Source organism: Equus asinus, chromosome 13 (assembly GCF_041296235.1).
Source record: "Equus asinus isolate D_3611 breed Donkey chromosome 13, EquAss-T2T_v2, whole genome shotgun sequence".
Taxonomy (NCBI): Eukaryota; Metazoa; Chordata; class Mammalia; order Perissodactyla; family Equidae; genus Equus; species Equus asinus.
The window spans coordinates 28,936,254-28,950,455 of NC_091802.1; the positions used below are offsets into that span (position 1 = coordinate 28,936,254).

Below are 14,202 nucleotides of genomic sequence, written 5' to 3' on the forward strand. Positions count from 1 at the left end.
ACTATGCTACCATTGCTGCAATCTTTCCAGAAACCTCTGCCTGTTGAAAAATCTGAAAAGCCGATATTTTGTTAGAGGTTTGGCTGGCATATAAATAAGAGTAACAGATTTTGTTCCTTTAAAATTGTGATAATTAAATCCAAAAAAGGTTTCTACTATTGTTATCTGATGAAGATCCAGAGTGGAAAATGTTCATTTCCTTTTATTTATTAATTAATTAGTTTCATTCCAGGGAAATTGTTCTAGGAACATAATTCAAAAGAAGAAAAAAACCCAGCTATTGTAACAAGGGTGTTGATTGATTTCTAAAATCAATGTAATTTGTGATATTATTTTCAATAAAATTCACTAATTTTGGCAAGTTTTGACAAGCATATGCAGTTGTTTAATTATTACCGCAGTCATGATTTGTATTAACCCCAAAAGTTTTCTAATTCCCTTTTTCAGCTAGTCCCTTCTTTCTCCTTTCTAGGCCCCTGTGCAACCACTGATTTGCTTTTGTCCCCATAGTTTTGCTTTTCTAGAATTTCATATAATGGAATCGTACAATATGTGATCTTTTGTATCTGACTTTTTTCACTTAACTGATGATTCATTTATTCATTAGTATTTATTGAATGATTACCATGTCAAATCCTGAAAGCTGTCTTAGGATCTTTTGGAGCAAAGTAGCCTAGAAATGTTCTTGTACCCCTCTATAGTCATATCCCAATAGACGCTGGAGATGAATAATAGGATCTCTGCCCTCCGCCCTCACAGTCTGGTTTGGGGAACAGATGCTTATATATACAGTTAGAACAAATGTAATCCTTTAAAAAAGTAGACATGAACAAAATACTGGAGAAATACAGAAGAGAATAATTCTCTTTGTAAAAATCTCTGTAATAGAAATTTAGACAACTTCTCAATCTCCAGACAGAATCTCATATGGAATCCTAACATGTAAAACATAGAAATTGTATTTACTTACTTTTAACATCGTGTTACCTTTTTCTATTTTACTCTTTTTTGGTCTTAAATATTATTTTTTTGTCTCATTCCTAGTGAAAGTGAGTATTTTTTTGGTGTTTTCTTTTGGGGTTTTCATTTTTCTTGAAGACTGACTTTCAAGAGTTCTGTTATGTTAAAACTTTTAACTCTTTTCACAGTTGTTCATGTCTTCCTTCACTTGTGTGCCTTAACATTTTCCTGGCTTTTTTTGTGTGTACAAAAGTTTTAAGTTGTTATAGACTCAAATCTCTTGGTCTTTTTATTATTTCTCTTACTGTTTTTAGGCTTAGAAGTACTTTCCAATCCAAATATCAGGTATTAATCTGCATTTTTTTTGTTTTTTTTTTTAATTCATTGTGGCTTAAATTTTTACATTTAAATTGATCTGGAGTTTGTATTTGAATAACATATTTTTCTTTTTTAAGGATGGGAATGGAGTTGTTCGTGGTTACTACTTATCAGTGTTTCTGGAACTCTCGGCTGGCCTGCCTGAAACTTCCAAGTAAGATATGCAATTAAATAACAAACTAGTGTGTGTTGACACATATTCGTTTTGGCATTTTTTATTAACTACTTTTGTTAATTACTAAGAAGTGTACTAGTATGGAATCCCTGGCAGAGTATGATGGCATAGGCTGGCAGGTCTCATCTGTATGGCCTAAGAACTCTTTATACTCTTAAAATTTATTTTTTTGCTGAGGAAGATTCACCATGAGCTAACATCTGTTCCCAATTTTCCTCTTTTTGCTTGAGGAAGATTCACCCTGTGCTGACATCTGTGCCAGTCTTCCTCTATTTTGTACGTGGATTGCCACCACAGCATGGCTGCTGATGAGTGGTGTCGGTCCACGCCTGGGAACCAAACCCAGGCCACCAAAGCGGAGCATGGCAAACTTAACCACTATGCCACGGGTCTCGCCCCCCAAGGAGTTTTTCTTTATGTGGGTTATATCTCTTGATATTTTCTGAATTAGAAATGAAAACAGAAAAATATTTTAAATTTATTAATTCACTTTAAAGTAATAGTAGAGGTATTACATATTAATATAAGTAGCGTTTTCTTGAAAAATAACTTTTTCTATAAGTAATATTTGGTGAGAAACCTTTCATTTTGTGTTTTTGGAACTCTCTTACTATATGCCTTAAAAAAGGCAACTGGATTCTCACATCTGGTGCTATATTCAGTTTGTTGCAGTAAGTTGTTTTGGTTGAATTATATGTATAAAATCTGGCCTCACAGATTTTGAATATCATATGTAGTTGGGAAAAGTCTTTTTAATGAGATAGAATTCACATACCATAAAATTCACCTTATAAATAAGAGTACAACTCAGTAGATTTTAGTATACTAAAATATATATTCCCTGAGTTTCTACCACCATCACCAGTATCTAATTTCAGAACATTTTTATTACTCTGAAAAGAAACTCCATACCTATTAGCAGTCATTTCCTATTCCCCTTTCCCCTAGCCCCTGGCAACCACTAATCTACTTTTTGTTAAGGAGGAACACTTTAAGAAGCAGTTTTAGATAGCTCTGAATCTTCTTTGATATTACACTAAAACTGAACAAGTGGTTGTTTGTTAAAGGTAATTTACATTTATATAATGTGGAATCTGGAACCGTATCACTGAATTTTATCTTACTCTATTACATTAAAATCTGTTACTTTGAAATAAGATATCTCTTCCAGCTATAATGGTGTAATGGGGGTAACCCCTTCTGCAACAACAACAACAAAAAAAATGGAAACAACATTTTCTAGACATTGGACATGAGGCAACAAATGACAGCAACTCCAGAGAGAGAAGAAGCAGAGAAGTGAACTCTATAATTGCCCCATCTTACAGCCTTGAGCATTTTCAAGCTATAACACAGGGCGGGGGAACTGAGATAGAGTCTGACAGACTCCTTGAGTTGAGGAGACAACGCTGAGTGTCCCGGAAGACAACACAACTAGAGTGTTTTGGACAGAATACCAGGGAGGAGAGAGCTGCACAGACAGAGAACTCCAGACATCTGTAGAGTGTTCCCTTCAAGTATTCAGCAGAGTACTGATCAGGCCGTGTGTGTGAGGAAACTTCCTGAAGTTGGGAAAATAACCATCTGAAAGGATTAGAGGGAGTGGTGCCTGTTGCTCATACAGGGCTAGGAACTGTGTCTGTTACCACTACAGTGGAGAAATTTATAATTCATGGGGCACTGGGTAGAGCACTGAGGAAATTTTTGCTTGGTAGTGGGAACGGTTAGTCCTAGATGGAACACTGCTCCAGACCCAGCTAACAAATAAAAGCAAGACCTGAAAGGATCAAATTGTGTCTAATAACTGCATTCCCGAGCAAAGCTCAAGAAAATTTATAAGATCTCAAAAATATCCAGCACCCTGCAAAGTAAAATTTACAATGGCTGGTGTTTGAGCAAAAATTAATTGACATGCAAAGAGGCAGGAAAACATAACAAATAGAATATTCAATCAATCAAAATCGAGCAAGATCTGTTTTTCTTTATGTGGGTTATATCAATATTTTCTGAATTAGAAATCAGAAAAATTTTATTAATTCACTTAATAAACCTATGTATATTAACACACATTTTAATGAATAATCAACTTTTCTAAGGCAAAATAATATTTGATGGGAAAACTTGTATTGTTTTGCAATTTTGGAAATTTCTGTATGGCTTAAAAAAGACAGCTGGATTTGTATGTGAGAATTAGGAGAGAAGGACATTTAAAACTGTTAATAACCTTCATATTTGTTCAAAAATTAAGTAGAGATATGGAAGATATAAAAGATTCAAACTGAACTTGAAAATGAACTGTATTTGAGATGAAAAATACACTGGATGGCATGAATGACAGACTAGATATTGTAAAAGAAAGGATTAATGAACTTGAAGACGTAACAGTAGTAACTATTAAAAATGAAACATAAAAAAACTAAATTCTAAAACAGTAAAACAACTTGAGGCAGCTTAATATAGAGATAACTGGAATCCTCAAAGGAGAGGATGGGAAGAAAAAACAAAGAAATAATGGTGAGATCTTTTCAAACTTGATGAAAATTTTAAACCCACAGATCCAGGAAGTTCATTGAGGTACAAGCACATGAAACATGAAGAAAACACCAAAGCACATCATAATTGCGCAAAACTAGTGATAAAAAGAAAATCTTAGGGGCCAGCCCTGTGGCTGAGCGGTTAAGTTCACGTACTCTGTTTTGGCGGCCCAGGGTTTCGCCAGTTCGAATTCTAGGTGTGGACATGGCACCGCTTGTCAGGCCATGCTGAGGTGGTGTCCCACATGCCACAACTAGAGGGACCCACAACTAAAAATTCACAACTATGTGCCAGGGGGTTTTGGGGGAGAAAAAGGAAAAAAATAAAATCTTTGAGGGGAAAAAAAAAAGAAAATCTTAAATTGTCAGTCCATGTAGAGGCACAAGGATAAAGATGAAATCAGATTTCTCACTGGAAACAATATATGTGAAATGATAATAGAGCAACATCTTAAAAGGACTGAAAGAAAAAAATATCAACCTAGAATTCTGTACTCAGCAAAAATGTCTTTTAAAAAATAAAGGTGAAATAAAGACATTTTCAGACGTATTTTCAGACCTCTTGAAGTATAAGAAATTTTAAAACATTTCTTTCAGATGGAAGGAAAATAATACCAGTTGGACATCTGAATCTAAACAAAAGAATGAAGAGCACCAGAAATGGAAGCTGCATGGATAAATAAAACAGTTTTGCCTATTATTAGAATAAGTTTAAATGAAAATTGACTTTTTAAATGAAATTAATAACGTGCTTTGGAGTTTATGACATATGTAGAAGTAAAATACATGACAACAAAAGCATCAAGACCAAAAGAGGAGAGCATGGAAGTCGAGTAAAATTTGGACACTGGATGAAGTGCTGTAATAAGAAAGTTGGACTGCAATAAGTTAAAGATATACACTATTATATTAGTTTCTTTTGCCTGCTGTAACAAATTAACCACAAACCTGGTGGTTTAAAACAGTGGAAATTTTTTCCTTTCATAGTTCTGGAGGCCAGAAATTGAAAAACTATTGTTAGGCCCAAATCAGGAGTTCAGCAGGGTTATTCTACTGGCTCTCAAGCACTAGGTGAGAATACATTCCTTCCCTCTTTCAGCTTCTCGTTGCTGCTGGCATTCCTTGGCTTGTGTCCACGTCACTCTTATCTCTGCCTTCAAACACATTATCTTGTCTTTTTATGTCTCTGCCAAATCTTCCTCTGCTTTCCTCTTATAACAACACTGATGATTACTTAGGGTCCACATGGATAATCTAGGATAGTCCCCTCATCTCAAGATCCTTAATCAGAGTTGTATACTCCCCTTTTGTGCCATAAAAGGTAACATTTGTGGTTTTCAGGGATTAGAATGTGGATATGTGGGAGGTGGGGGGCTGACATTGTTCACCCTATCACAACTATCAACTAAAGACAGTGCTAAAATGACAAAGATATATAGCTAGTAGTGCAAGAAAGGAGATAAAATGGAATTATAAACAAATACTTAATCTTAACGGAGGCAGGAAAAGGTAATAGGTAACAGAACAGATGGGATAGATACCAAGATGTGTTAATGTGAATGGTCTAAACATCCCAGTTAAAAGGCAGAAATTGTCAGATTGGCTAAAAAACCAAGTTCAAGTGTATGCTGCTCACTAGGAACACCCTGTAAATATAAAGATATACTAGTTCTAGTCACAAGCAAGTTGGAATTGCTATTTTAATGAACACTGCTCCAGACCCAGCTAACAAATAAAAGCAAGACCTGAAAGGATCAAATTGTGTCTAATAACTTAACTGCATTTCAAAGCAGAGACTATTACCAGAGATGAAGTTTATTTCATAGTGATAAAAGGATCAATTAATGAAAAGGACATAGAATGATTCTAAACATTTATGTTTATGCCTCTGATAACAGGTCTTCAAAATACATGAAGCAAAAACTGATAGAAGGAGAAATAGACAAAAACTCTTCTCTCAATTGATATAATAATCAGAAAATCAACAACACTATCAACCAAGCTAACCTGATTGACATTTATAGAACAATCCAACAATAGCAGAATACAAGTTATTCTGAAGAGCACACAGAATATTTACCAAGATAGAACATATTCTGGGACACAAAACATGCCCTAATAAGTTCAAAAGGATTCAACTCATTCAAAGTATATCTCTTACCATAATGGAATTAATTTAGATATTAATAACAGATATTTTGAAAATCTGAAGTATGTGAAAGTTAAGTAACAAACTTCTGAATAACCCCTGGATCAAAGAGGAAATCATAAAGGGTTTTTAGAAAGTGTTTTGAACTGAATGAAAATGAAAACACAACATATTAGAATTTGTAGTATGCTGTTAAAGCAGTAGGTATGGGGAAATTTATAGTACTACATATTTATATAAATGAAAAGTAGAAAGGTCTCAATGATCTCAATGTCTACTTTAATAAACTGGAAAAAAAAGAACAAGTTAAATGGAAAATAAGCAGAAGAAAGGACATAATAGTGATCAAAGCAGAATGCAATGAAATAAAAACCAGAAAAGCAATAGAGAAAATCATAGAAATCAAAAGACCAGCAAAACTTGATTTTAATCACTATGTGATTATAAGAATTATAATAAAGCTACAGAGTTAGCATAAGGATAGACAAATTGATCATGGAAAATACTAGAGAGTCCAGAAATAAACCCACATTCATAAGGACAACTACTTTTTGACAAAGATGCAAACACTGCTGTGGAGAGAGTATAATCTTTTCAACAAATTGTGCTTGAACATTTGTGAAAAAATTGAACATTTTCAACAAATTGTGCTTGAACATTTGTGAAAAAATAAACTTAGATCCATGCTTCACACTTTATACATATATTAACTGAAAATTCATCATAGACCTACATTTAAATCCTAAAACCATAAAACTTACAGGAGACAATCTGTGACTTTGGGTTGGGCAGTGATATTTTAGTTACACTGCAGAAGCACAATCCATAAAATAACACATTTATAAATTAGACTTAATGAAAATTATGAAGTTGTCTTCTTCAAATTACATTGACTTGTATCCAGAATATATAAAGTACTCTCAAAACTCAACAATAACAAGTAAACAATCTCCTTCCCTACTTTGGCAAAATGTTGATCAGACACCTCACTAAGGAAGATAGATGGCAAAATAACCTATGTAAGATGTTTAATAACATTAGTCATTAGGGAAATAGAAATTTATCAACGATACGATACCGCTATATCCTGAGTGGCTAAGATTAAAAATATACCAAGTGTTGGCAAGAATTGGAGAAATTTGAAGTCTCATATGTTCCTAGTGGGATTGTAAAATAATACAAACACTTTCGTAAGCCATTTGATAGCTTGTTAAAAAGTTAAACATAGGGGGCTGGCCCCGTGGCCAAGTGGTTAAGTTCAGGCACTCCGCTGCAGGCTGCCCAGTGTTTCGTTGGTTCGAGTCCTGGGCGCGGACATGGCACTGCTCATCAGACCACGCTGAGGCAGCGTCCCACATGCCACAACTAGAAGGACCCACAATGAAGAATATACAACTATGTACAGGGAGAAAAAAGGAAAAAAATAAAATCTTTAAAAAAAAAAAAAAGTTAAACATAGGCTTACTGTATAACTCAGGTAAACCACTCCTAGGTATTTACCCAAGAGGAAAGGAACTAAATGTCCTTACAAAGACTTTTATACAAATGTTTATAGCAGCTTTACAGGAGTACCTCGGATATGCTGCAGGTTCTGTTCTGTTCCAGACCACTGCAGTAAAGTGAATATTGCAGTAAAGTGAGTTGCACGAAGTTTTTGGTTTCCCAGTGGATTTATACTATACTGTGGTCTAAGTGTGCAGTAGCATTATGTCTGAAACAATGTATATACCTTAATTAAAAAATAGTTTATTACTAAAAAATGCTAACCATCATATGAGTCTTCAGTGAGTCATAATCTTTTTGCTGATGGAGGTTCTTCTACAAAATGCAGTGCCTGTGAAGCACAGTAAAAGCAAGTATGGCTGTATTTGTAATAGCCAAGTAGAATCAGCCCTAATTTCTATCAACAGATGAATGGATAAACAAATTTTGGTATGACCATACAGTGGAATACCACTCAGCAATAAAAAGTAATGAACTGTTGATATATACAACAACATTAATGACTTCTAAACTAACTTAGTGAGAGAAACCAGACAAAAAGAAGATGCATATATGATTCCACTTATATAAAACTGTAGAAAAATGCAAACTAATCTATAGTGACAGAATGCAGATGTGTGGTTGCTGGGAGGTGGGGGGACAAGCAGGGCTGGGTTTGGGTGGAGGGAGAAAGTAGGAAGGAGAGATTTACAAAAGGTAGAGGAAATAGGGAGATGATGGATACGTTGAGTATCTTGATTTTGGTAATGGTGATGGTTTCATGGGTGTATACATAGGTCAAAACTTAACAAATTATACACTTCAAATAGGTCCAGCTTTATTTCCATTATACTTCATTAAAGCTGTCTACTCAAAAACCAAGCAACAAAAACTATTTTTCTGTTGTGTACTTTGAATGGATCTTTTACTCATGCATGATTTTGTAATGTGCACTGATCATTTGGAAAATAATGGTTTACTAATAAACATGCAGTTCACACATTTCATTATGAAATGTCAAATAATCACATTCATTGATATCACCATTTTTATGAGGAAAGTCTTAAAAGTGTTGGAAAGCTTTTAAGCTCAGGTATTACATAGAAATTTTTCAGAATTATGATTTTTTATGTGAACGCTTATGTTTTATCATCGACAACAGTGTGACATATCTTTTCCTTAGTTCTTTTGGTCCAGAAACTGTCTGCCAGATATCCACAATTGAATAACTCTTGTTTGTCAGTTGTTCTTTCAACTTGATGTTTCACCAAAAAAGTTAGTAATGAGCTTGCAATTCAGTCGAGGTGATTTCCCCAAGACAGCCATTGCATGTCACTATGCAGCACGAGTACTTAATGCGTATTTCCCGTTTTGTGACACCAAGAGTTGAGGTGTAATAACATTTATCACTTTTAGTACTTCATCAAACACATTCTTGAGACACACTGCCTTTTTCCCCCCACATCTGAAAGCATTAGGCAATGAATAATTTAATGACTACTGGTGTATTTAAACTACCATTGCTTTTACACCATTAGTGCAAATGTCAACACAGTGAAAAAGGCAAATAATGTTTAGTCTTATTAGGAAAATTGTTTTGGCTTTTTGGATCTCTGAAAGGATCATAGGAACTGAGCCCCAGGGACACACAGTCTAAATTTTAACAACCTCTGGCATAAACTAACCTTAATGCATAATATTCTTGCCATCACTGGTGAGTCATACCATGAATAAAGCTAGTAATGTGGAAAAGTTTCTGGCCTTTGAATTCTAAGTATGATTTAGTTGTAGCTCTGCTCCAGATCTCCTGTGTGATCTGAAACAGTGTTATAACAGCTAACATCTACTGAGTTTATACTTTGTACCAGGCACTATGCTTTCCATAACGCCCTTTGCTTTACCAACACCCTGTGACTTGTAGGTTCTATTATCACTCTCATTTCACAGACAGAAATACAATGGTTTAGGTAAGTTTTTCACTCAAGTTCAGCATTGTTTAAACAGCAATCTGTTTAACACAAATTTTTCAGTCTCTGTTCTTTGTTCTTAACCACCAACCTCTGTTTGATTTCCTGAGGCCAGACCTTGTGATTGGAAGGTGGTTAAGCTTGGGCAGAATTATGAGAAGTTCAGTGATTATAGGATTTTGTTCATGTTCCTGTTGCTACCATTAATCTTGGTCCTCTCCTTTTCTCTTGGTTAATCTGTTTGCTGATCTACCTGTTTCTTGCCTTGTGAAAATTCTCCTTCCTCTTTTACTGATATGTAGATTTTGTGATAATTTCTTTTGCCTTTGATACTGGTTTCATCTTGGTGCTTAAAGTTCACATTGTCTTAGAAATAGTAATAGCATCAGTGATAATAAAATATTATCATTCAGGATACTAAGGTTCAAAAAGATTAGAGTTTGTCTATTTGTAAAAAAAAAAAAAAGAATTTCTATGTTTGTCAGATATCTAAATACCTTAATGAAGCTGTTCTATTCTCATAAAAACAAACATCTTATCTATTAATTCTCTTAACACTTCACTAAGCCTAGAGAAGAGTTCTGAATGCTTTTTCATTAAATATTGAAATGTCATTCAATTATGGAATTCAGAGTTTAACAGTGAAGTAGTTTAATTGCCAAAATATGGAAGAAAAAGTTAAATCATTGTATCATTATCTAGTAGCTTTTAGTCTCACTTGGGACCCTGCAGAAATATTTTAATTTCTTTATGCTTAAAAATTTATACAAAGGTGTATGACAGCCTGCACATATGTGTAGGCTGTCAGAAGAAATTTGTACATGAGTAACATCCTGGAATTGACTCTTTTACAGTGTTTCCTGAGTGCCTTTTGTTTTAGAGATGGGAATTTGAGTTGCTTAAGGAAAGAGTTGAAGTTTTTCTGAGGGAGTAATTATAATGAGACTAAAATTTTTAAGTTAACAGTTATTAAATTTATTCTCACTTTCAGTTTGACAGAAGAAAAGTTGTGGGTTTTTCCCCCCCTGAGGAAGATTGGCCCTGAGCTTACATCTGTGCCAGTCTTCCTCTATTTTATATGTGGTTCACCACCACAGCGTGGGTAAATGAGTGGTATAGGTCCACACCCGGGATCCAAGTTCATGAACCTGGGCTGCCAAAGCACAGCTCCCTGAACTTAACCACTAGGCCACAGGGCTGGCCCAGAAGAAAAGAATTTAAATTGAAATATTCAAATTTAAGGTTTTAGTTTTATCTAAGATTAGGATTGAGTACTATGTAAATAATTTAACTTGGATTAATTGCCATATTTATTAGAAACATCTGTATCTGTTGTGATTTTAAAGCACTAATGTAGATAAAAGAATGATTATTACATGGTTTTCTGTACAAAGGAACTGCTTTTTCAAAAACTGTTTTATATTGATTTTAAACTTTTACCTGTCTTGATCCTGGATGTATTTGGCCATCTGCATTAATGTTTTTCTGCCCAGATTTTCAGTATTCTTAATTATTTCTCTCGGAGTTTTGACTTTCTCACTAATTTTTAAAATAGAAGTAAAAAGTTTATTTTTCTGAGGTGAAATTCACATAATATGTAATTAACCATTTTTAAATATACAATTCAGTGGAACTTAGTGCATTTACAGTGTTGCACAACCACCACCTCTCTCATTTTAGAATATTTTCCTCTGTCAAGAACACCCCATACCCATTAAGTAAACACTCCCCATCCTTCCTTCTCTCATTCCTAAGCACCTGCTACTCTGCTTTCTCTCTCTCTGTATTTATTTGCATGTTCTGGATATTTCATATAAAAGGCCATATGATATGGGACCTTTTGTGTTTGTTTGGCTTATGTTCCCTTAGTAAGTGTTTTCAAGGTTCACCCATGTTGAAGCATACGTCAGAACTTCATTCCTTTATATAATATCCCAGTTTGGGTATAGACTTCAATTTGTTAATCCATTCATCTGTTGATGGACGTTTGGATTGTTTCCACCTTTTGGCTTTTATGAATAATTCTGCTGTAAATATTCATGTACAAGTTTCTATATGGACATATGTTTTCATTACTTTTGAATATATACTTAGTTTGGAATTACTGGATTATATGGTAATTCTATGTTTAATGTTTTGGGGAACTGCCAGACTGTTTTCCACATTGGCTTCACCATTCTGTCTTCCTACCTGCAATGTGCGAGAGTTCATATTTCTCCACATCCTCACCAATACTTAATTATTTTCCATTTTTAAGTATATTTTGTAGCTATCCTAGTGTGTATGAAGTGATGTCTCATTGTGATTTGGAGTTGCATTTCCTTAATAACTGGTGAAGTTGAACACTTTTCTTGTGCTTATTGGCCATTTATATATCTTCTTTAGAGAAATGTCTATTTAAGTCCATTGCCTCTTTTTAAATTAGGTTGTCTTTTTGTTGTCTAGTTGTAAGAATTCCTTATATATTTTGTATACTAAACCATTGTGAGATAGATGGTTCGACAATAGTTTCTCCCATTCTGTAGGTTTTTTTCACTTTCTTGGTAATGTCCTTTGGTACTCAAAATTTTTATGAAGTCCAAGTTATCTGTTTTTTCTTTTGTTGCTCATATGTTGGAGTCAAATCTACAAATCCATTGCCATGTTTGAATTTATGACGTTTCACTCCTGTGTTTTCTTCTAAGAGTTTTACTCCTTACATTTAGGTCCATTTTGATCCATTTTGAGTTAGTTTTTGTATATGAAGCTAGACAGGGATACAACTTCATTCTTTTGCATGTGGCTGTCCAATTTTCTCAGTACCGTTTATTGAAGAGATTTTTCTTTCCCTATGGAATGATCTTGGGACCCTTGTCAAAAATTAATTGTGCATAGATATTTAGTTTTATTTTTGGACATTTAATAGCACCCTTTGTGCTACAGAGGTGACCTGATTACTTGCCTAAAATTCTAGGCAGACAAAATATCACAGCTTTTGTATTGGTTGGTTCTTTGTACCATCAGTCCAGATAACATACTGTGAGAGATACTAATGTAAAAATCATTTGACAGTGCTTAAAGAAATATATCTCATATTTGTAGGTAAAGAGCTATAATTTTTTCTTTTGCCTTTGACAGCAGAAATAGCGGGTCGAGCTATGGTGTTTTTGTTTTAAATTATCTCCATCAAAAAAGAGAAGCTTTATGCCTATCATTGAGTGTTCCTTCTGATTATCTTCATTTCTTCCCTTTTCTTTCTTCTTGTAATAACAGTGCTTTCTTAGTAAAAATGAGTTTGAAGACTCGAAAGTTTTCTTCTGTATATAATAGAGAAATCTGAATATATTGATTTTCCCAATGCATACTTATTTTATGTTTTTTTATTTTTAGAAATTTTTATAGGCTTGAATTTCTGAACACAGTTAATGTGTTATAACTTGAATTGGAAAAATAGAGTATTTCAAAATTTATTTTAGAATAGTGTAGTGGTAAGCCTCAAAGGAAATGGCAGAATCTTCATATGTGAGGAAATATAGGTAATGAATATATGGAAAAATATATAGTGTTGCTGAAACAAAAGTAACTTTGAAAGTACTGTTTTATACAGAATTTATGTATTTTTTAAGGTAGTGTTTTATACCTGTCATATTTAAGGGAAAAAAGGATCTAGTGCTGCTCATGTTGTGGTAACCCATTTATAATTCTGCCGTCTTTATAAATGATAGTATCCTTTCTGAAAGAAATGTAACTGTATGTATTAACAAGTTTGTTCTCAAGTAATCACCGAATGTAATGGCCTTGGTGTTCTGGTGAGTCATTTATTCTTGCTTTACTACTCTATATTAATAGTCTGTTTTTCAATTTTAGATATGAATATCGTGTAGAGATGGTTCATCAGTCCTGCAATGATCCTACCAAAAATATCATTCGAGAATTTGCATCTGACTTTGAAGTTGGAGAATGCTGGGGTTATAATAGATTTTTTCGTTTGGACTTACTTGCAAATGAAGGATACTTGAATCGACAAAACGATACAGTGATTTTAAGGTAATAGGAAACATTTGATGAGGTAGCTTTTATCATGGGGGAATAATACCATCAGAACATTTAAGAAATGTTCATTTAAGAAAGGTGAATATTGAAATTCACTCATTTAACTATAACCTTACCGTGTTTTTAGACATTTCATTTTAGGAGTCCTGTGTAGTCAATGAATAATATAAATTAGTCAGAAATGTGCTTGACATCTAGTTAGTAATTCCATAAAAAGGAAAGTACTACTTACAGTAAATGTAGTAGTGTCTCATTTTTCCATTGAACTTCTAGCACCCTCACCATTTGGAAATCGAGGAATAGTGAGGGATCAAGTGCTTATTTTTTTCACTTAACATTTTATATTACATTTGGGTTTTACTGGTTTTACAAGCTTAACTTCACAAAAGATTTTTCAGTTCTAAATAACAGCAAATTAAAAGTAAGAGAATAGAGATGAAAATTGAGTAAAACTAAGTGATATTAGTTGGTGTGCTATTTGCAAGAAAGGACAGAACATAAAGTGGCTATAAAACCGCTAAAGCC

At 33.9% G+C, this 14,202-nt stretch overlaps 1 protein-coding gene across 29 annotated transcripts in view; it reads left to right on the top strand.

Moving 5' to 3' along the window:
- TRIM37 (tripartite motif containing 37) overlaps positions 1-14,202 on the top strand; it is a 144,135-nt gene that overhangs the window by 42,824 nt on the left and 87,109 nt on the right. For all 29 annotated transcript variants that reach the window (XR_011493744.1, XR_011493747.1, XR_011493746.1 and 26 more), the window contains 2 exons: positions 1,416-1,492; positions 13,492-13,671. Coding sequence is in view for 19 of the 29 variants with exons in the window: in XM_044745155.2 (XP_044601090.1) it covers positions 1,416-1,492; positions 13,492-13,671 (257 nt within the window). In the remaining 10 variants the exon portion in view is untranslated. The remainder of the gene's footprint in view (positions 1-1,415; positions 1,493-13,491; positions 13,672-14,202) is intronic.